Source organism: Salvelinus sp. IW2-2015, linkage group LG4p (genome assembly GCF_002910315.2).
Source record: "Salvelinus sp. IW2-2015 linkage group LG4p, ASM291031v2, whole genome shotgun sequence".
Lineage (NCBI taxonomy): Eukaryota > Metazoa > Chordata > Actinopteri > Salmoniformes > Salmonidae > Salvelinus > Salvelinus sp. IW2-2015.
The window spans coordinates 20,381,386-20,388,369 of NC_036841.1; the positions used below are offsets into that span (position 1 = coordinate 20,381,386).

Below are 6,984 nucleotides of genomic sequence, written 5' to 3' on the forward strand. Positions count from 1 at the left end.
TAAGGAGTAAATGTCAGTTGGCTTTTCATAGCCAAGCATTTAGAGGACGAGACAGCAGGTGTGAGAGAGAGAGAGAGATCCAGGGAGGCTCAGGAATCCTTGCATGATGTTCAGCGTGTTGTAACATTCAGTAAATACAAACTTGACAGGAAGCTAATGGGGGTGAGGCTCATGTGTACTCAACTAATGACATGTTGTTATTTGCAGTGGTGTAAAGTACTTTACTATTTATATTTTTGACTACTTTTATTTCACTACATTCCTAAAGAAAAGTGTGTACCATACATTGTCCTGACACCCAAAAGTACTAATTTAATTTTCAATGCTTGGCAGGACAGGAAAATGGTCTAATGCACACACTTATCAAGAGAATACCCCTGGTCATCCCTACTGTCTCTGATCTGGCGAACTCACTAAACACATGCTTTGTTTTTAAATCATGTCTGACTGTTGGAGAGTGCCCCTGCCTATCTGTAAATTAAAAGAAAAAAAGTAAATGGTGCTATCTGGTTTGCTTAATATAAGGAATTTGAAATGATTTATACTTTTACTTTTGATAATTAAGTATACAGTATTTTAACAATTACATTTACTTTTTATACTTAAGTATATGTAAAACCAAATATTTTTTTACTTTTACTCAAGTAGGATTTTACTGGGTGACTTTCACTTCAGTTATTTTCAATCTTTACTTTTATGACAATTAGGTCATTTTTCCACCACTGGTTTATTTGATGGCATTCCTTTTTTCTTTTTTTTTACCGGAGCTCAAGGGCATATGTCGCAAAACATGATAGTTATTGCAACTCGAGTTGACGAATGATGGCAGTTTTACTTTACGCTCGTACCACGGATCAACTGTATAAAAATCGCGCATTGTAATTTGTTTACATCCTGATAAAGTGCATTAGATATAATTAAAGCGAGATGGGAGTAGCGGATGAAGCAGACCGGACTCTCTTTGTTGGAAATTTGGATCCAAAAGTGACGGAAGAACTTTTATTCGAGCTCTTTTTACAGGTGCAGTAGCTTTGAACTATATTGATACGATATAGCTAATGTTAGCTAGCTAAATGAATTGCGATAATTTCTCAGTAACTTATTCGACAAATAATGATGTGGAAGCTTCTGACCCGTGTAATTATCTAGCTATCCAGATCAATATAGTTCATTCAGCCTTAGCTAACGACGTTAGCTAGCTATATTAGCGAACACATATCTAGCTCTGGTCCATTGTACGACAACTATAAGTTGCCTCTGATCTTTCGCCTTTCATAGATCCCCAGCGCGCAGTGTTTCGTTTCTCCAAAACACGAAATAAAACACTTGAGCAAGCCCCGGATGCACATGCAGATCCAATGCATCCGCGTGGACCAGAGCTAGCACACCGCGAGCACAGTGGCTAACTTTTATTTTACAGTTGTGTTCTCCATCGTCTGTTTTGTGTTCTCTGTGACGTAGGCAGGACCTATGTTCCAAGTGAAAATTCCAAAAGACAATGATGGAAAACAGAAAGCGTTTGGATTTGTCTGTTTCAAGCATGAGGTCTCTGTACCCTATGGCATGAACCTGCTCAATGGGGCAACTCTATTCGGAAGAACTCTCAAAGTACAGTTCAGAGCAGGTAAACTAATTTAAACCCCATACTACTCATAGAAATTGATTTGCTAATGTTTTACTTGGGTCTGTCTGCAATTGAAATGTAATTATTTGGATAAATATTTACAGGAAGCAGTCACATTAACAGCCCAGGGAACTCCCAGAATCAAAGCCCTGTGAATACTCCCAATCCACATGGGGCTGGGGGCAGGTATGTTGTAACATAATGCAAAATCCTCCAACAACGTTAGTATGCATATGTAGGGTATGTATTGTGCATCAATAGCCTCTATTTGTCTGTGATATGGAATGACATGTTTCTTGTGCAGATATGACAAGAGCCCAGACCAGGGGTCCATCCAGAGGACCTTCTCCTCTCCTGATAGTCTACAAAGACAGGCAATGGTGAGCATACCTTCAACCACACTGACATTACTCATGTCAAGCCATTCAATTACGCACTATCATCTCCAGTAGTGACACTTATGTCACATTGTTGCGCCGTGAACCTGCAAGTAACCATTTCATTGTGTATCCTGAGCATATGACAAACTGTACTACATAGTGGCCTGTATCATGATCATTTAACCAGTTGACATGGATCAGTAAAAGTGACTTCAACAGATGAACAACATGTGGCAGATGCAGCAGCTCCTGGGCGTGAATGGAGGCTTCCCAGCCGGCGGCATCGGGCTTCTAGGACAGCCACCAACACAGCAGCTACAGAGTGGTGGTGGTGGGTCCTGGCAACAGGACAGCTCCTCACCTCGAGGCAACAGGGAGGGGTACCAGCAGGACAGCGGCAGGGACCAGCGCTACCCAGGAGGCTCTGAAACCGGCTCCAACCGGCACCACCGCAGCCAGCGAGATGACCAGCGAGGTGAACACTATCACCATGATGACAGGAGCGGGAGCAGCGGAGGCGGCCGTAACAGAGATGACAGGTGGAGGGATGGCTCCAGAGATGGTCGCTGGAGACGATACTGATGCACTATGGACATTTTTAAGGACTATTGTGAATATTTTTCACTTTAAAGAACCTATATTTTATAATTTTACAGGATGCCACACTCATTGTGTAAATCCTGATCATATTGAGAGAGAAAAAACACAATTACAAGCTCAGGAGATGCATTGTTTTTAAACAATCTATTAGTCATATGTTTAGGATGACTTTATTTTTTAAATACACAACTGTGTCCAAGTAAAAACAAGACGTAGCTTTTTTATTTTTTACGCATGAGGTTTTCCAATTGTTTTACTGTGACAAATTGAAAAAAAATGTATTGGGAGATTTAATAGATTTTCATACCATCCCCTGGAGAATTGTTAAATCTATCAAAACTGATTATTATACCCCTTAGAAGGAGCGGTTGTCCGTTTTTAGTTTTTGTTTGAAAAGCTGAGCCGTTTGTCAAGAACTGGTATTTCATTTCTACAAGGTATGATGCCGAACTGTTTGTGGTAAATTGCTCAGGTATTTAAAAACAATTTGGTACTATTTCAGCTATGTAATCTAATTCCACCCGCAGCACTCTATAGGCTGAAATTTACTGTGACATTTGTTTTTTACGGTACAACTTTAAATTGCAAATGTGATTTTTGGATTAGTCTATTTTAAATTTGAGAACTTTACAATTGTAAGATACCCAAAAGATTCCATGTACATGTGAAACTAGATGTTTTCATGAAATATTGGCATAAAAATAATTTGTCTACACTTTATTTATTTTGGTCTTCTGTTTACAGGAAAAGCATTACTCTGAAAACATCCATTGAAATGTTGCTACAACTGGTACTTTTTACAGACGTGCCTGAGATCACAGATGTGAACTATGCAGTTAATCACGCACACATGCCTGACTCGTCTGTCTTTCGTGGACCATGTGTAAACAATATGCTTACGCAGTGGGTTAGAAAGTAATCTGCAGGTTGTGCCACACACCCTTTTATTGACGCAGGAAGATGACCAAGCCAACTGTAGTCTACTCTATTTAGCATGCACATTCAGGTGAAGGTTTATATCTTTGGCACCTAACTGTTTACATAGTCAAGTTACACAAAATGTGACAAATATTCTCTTTACATTCTATGCAATCTAACTTGTCAAGATGGTGGAACAATCATATCATTGCTGACATGTAGCATTGAAGTGGCACCTTTTCATCACTTGAGCAACAACATTTGGTGTTATTTCTGACTTATGGTAGGCTGTAGCTTTAATGCCTGGTCACCTTTGGATATTATTATTTTTTATTCAGCCATGGAATTAGTCCTACTTTGGTCATTGTTTTAGCCCAGGATTGAAACCTCATGTTACAGTTAGTGGCCCTGCTCTATGTGATGCCCTTTGAAAAGGTTGAGGTCATAATATACCCTTCCAACAGTGCTTAGGCTGCTAACAACTGCTCCCATTGTGCATCAACATGTACATCCCCAATAATGCTCTGGGTCCAAAGGTGGAGGTGCTTTTGCTCCCACTACACTAAACCCTTTGTCTTGCTTAATCTGGCAAGTGTCAGATTCCGCTCCGATGCTTGGAAGTGGCTCTAATGAAGAGTATCCTCAGTTCCCTGTCACAGGCAGTACGGGAAAGGCTGTAATTACCCTTGCTGGCTGGGGCCTAACTGTTTTAATTGATTGATCTGCTTGGCGTCTCTAGCACTAGAGCAGACGGAATAGAGGCACAGTCAGTGGCCGCTCCTGTGTGGATTTATAGACAGATGCGTCATGCCCATAGGGGGCACAGGGGTACGTACTGCCTCAGATTTGTCCTGTTTAACAACAAAACATTTATATTTTTGTTTCTTTATAATACTACTGCCACCTAGAAATTTTATGAAGTTGACTTTAGCCCAGATATGTTCCCAACTAGATACCAATAATCCATTTCAGGCTATCAATCAAGTTAGAATGGCTATTGTCAAACTATCTGGCAAGGTTGGTAGACATTAGAAAAACAGCCAAATACTAAATGTACTTAAGACTCACATTCCTTTCAATCTTTTAGCGGAGAAGCATATCTTGTCTCTTATTTAAAAAAATAACCAGTCAAGAGGATATAGGCTGCTCAAGAGGTATGCTTAGATATGCAGAAAAAAATACACATATATTTTACATGAACTTAATGATTATGGCTCTAGATTGCAGGAAAAAGCTGTTTCAAGTGTTTGAAAAATGCTAAATTCTAAAAATGTACAGATGGTGTCGGACCAGACAGTCCAGCCATCCTCACACACTTTGTGCCCCGCTCAGATTTTTTGGGGTGCATGATGCGCCTTTATATAGAAGCACACCCCTTTCCCTTCCCTCCCTGCAGCCCAGGAGCCTGCTTCCATCAACTCAAATCCTTGCACTCAGGTTGCAGGGTTCATTGGTGCCAAAGTATCCAAACCCCATTGACCCCCCCCCCCCCCCCCCCCCCCCATCCAGACTCCCAACTTTAAAGACAGCAGCAGCCTCTCACAGTTGTTCTCATCTTTTCCCTTTGATCAATCCATCAAACCCAAAAGAGCCCAATCTTTCCCATGCAGAGCTCCATGTTTTCTTCCCCATAATCCTTCACACTTTGAACGTGGCGGCTGTAATCTACATAGGGTCTGCAATGAGCAGTAGCGGTGCATGGGTAAAATCACTGGGGAAGCCAACTCCACCCCACAAAAAAGTAATATTACAACCTATGTATTGTGATAATTGCATTGTTTGCTCTATAACCTGTTAATTCCTTGTGACCGTGATAGACAGTGCATTCGGAAAGTATTCAGATCCCTTAACTTTTTCCACATTTTGTTACTTTACAGCCTTATTGTAAAATGGATTCAATTATTTTGTTTTTTTATTCACACAATAAAAAATTGGAGTCCACCTGTGATAAATTCAATTGATTGGACATGATTTGGAAAGGCACACACCTGTCTCTATCCTGTCTCTTATACACATCTAGATGTGTATAAGAGACAGGTCCCCAAGAACACAGTGGCCTCCATCATTCTTAAATGGAAGAAGTTTGGAACCACCAAGACTCTTCCTAGAGTTGGCTGCCCGGCCAAACTGAGCAATCGTGGAGAAGGGCCTTGGTCAGAGAGGTGACCAAGAACCCGATGGTCACACTGACAGAGTTCCTCTGTGGAGATGGGATAACCTTCCAGAAGGACAACCATCTCTGCAGCACTCCGCCAATCAGGCCTTTAAAAAAATGTATTTCACCTTTATTTAACCAGGTAGGCAAGTTGAGAACAAGTTCTCACTTAGAACTGCAACCTGGCCAAGATAAAGCAAAGCAGTGCGACACAAACAACACAGAATTACACATGGAATAAACAAACATACACTCAATAACACAATAGAAAAAGTCTATATACAGTGTGTGCAAATGAGGTAAGGGAGGTAAGGCAATAAATAGGCCATAGTGGCGAAATAATTACAATTTAGCAATTAAACACTGGAGTGATAGATGTGCAGAAGATAAATGTGCAAGTCGAGATACTGGGGTGCAAAGGAGCAAAAAAATTAAATAAACAAATAACAGTATGGGGATGAGGTAGTTGGATGGGCTAATTACAGAGGGGCTATGTACAGGTGCAATGATCTGTGAGCTGCTCTGACAGCTGGTGCTTAACGTTAGTGAGGGAGATATGAGTCTCCAGCTTCAGTGATATTTGCAATTCGTTCCAGTCATTGGCAGCAGAGAACTGAAAGGAAAGGCGGCTAAAGGAAGAATTTGCTTTGCGGGTGACCAGTGAAATATACCTGCTGGAGCGCGTGCTACGGGTGGGTGCTGCTATGGTGACCAGTGAGCTGAGATAAGGTGGGGCTTTACCTAGCAAAAACGTATAGATGACCTGGAGCCAGTGGGTTTGGTGACGAATATAAAGCGAGGGCCAGCCAACGAGAGCATACAGGTCGCAGTGGTGGGTAGTATATGGGGTTTGGTGACAAAACGGATGGAACTGTGATAGACTGCATCCAATTTGCTGAGTAGAGTGTTGGAGGCTATTTTGTAAATTACATCACCGATGTCAAGGACTGGTAGGATGGTCAGTTTTACGAGGGTATGTTTGGCAGCATGAGTGAAGGAGGCTTTGTTGCGAAATAGGAAGCCAATTATAGATTTAATTTTAGATTGGAGACGCTTAATGTGAGTCTGGAAGGAGAGTTTACAGTCTAACCAGACACCTAGGTATTTGTAGTTGTCCACATATTCTAAGTCAGAACCGTCCAGAGTAGTGATGCTGGACGGGCGGGCAGTGATCGGTTGAAGAGCATCCATTTAGTTTTACTTGCAGCAGTTGGAGGCCACAGAAGGAGAGTTGTATGGCATTGAAGCTCGTCTGGAGGTAAGTTAACACAGTGTCCAAAGAAGGGCCAGAAGTATACAGAATGGTG

At 41.4% G+C, this 6,984-nt stretch overlaps 1 protein-coding gene across 1 annotated transcript; it reads left to right on the top strand.

Moving 5' to 3' along the window:
- The first annotated feature begins 826 nt into the window (after positions 1 to 826).
- LOC111960684 (RNA-binding protein 7) lies at positions 827 to 3,319 on the top strand. The gene is made up of 5 exons (XM_023982823.3): positions 827 to 1,020; positions 1,462 to 1,624; positions 1,729 to 1,810; positions 1,929 to 2,004; positions 2,224 to 3,319. Exons 1-5 carry the CDS (start codon positions 928 to 930, stop codon positions 2,584 to 2,586), a joined length of 777 nt encoding a protein of 258 aa, XP_023838591.1. The 5' UTR covers positions 827 to 927; the 3' UTR covers positions 2,587 to 3,319.
- The last annotated feature ends 3,665 nt before the right edge of the window (positions 3,320 to 6,984 follow it).

Coding starts and splice junctions, on each gene's coding strand:
- LOC111960684 (XM_023982823.3), top strand. CDS start 928: ATGGGAGTAGCGGATGAAGCAGACCGGACTCTCTTTGTTGGAAATTTG. Junction 1,625..1,728: donor CAAAGTACAGTTCAGAGCAG/GTAAACTAATTT, acceptor AAATATTTACAG/GAAGCAGTCACATTAACAGC. Junction 2,005..2,223: donor GTCTACAAAGACAGGCAATG/GTGAGCATACCT, acceptor TGACTTCAACAG/ATGAACAACATGTGGCAGAT.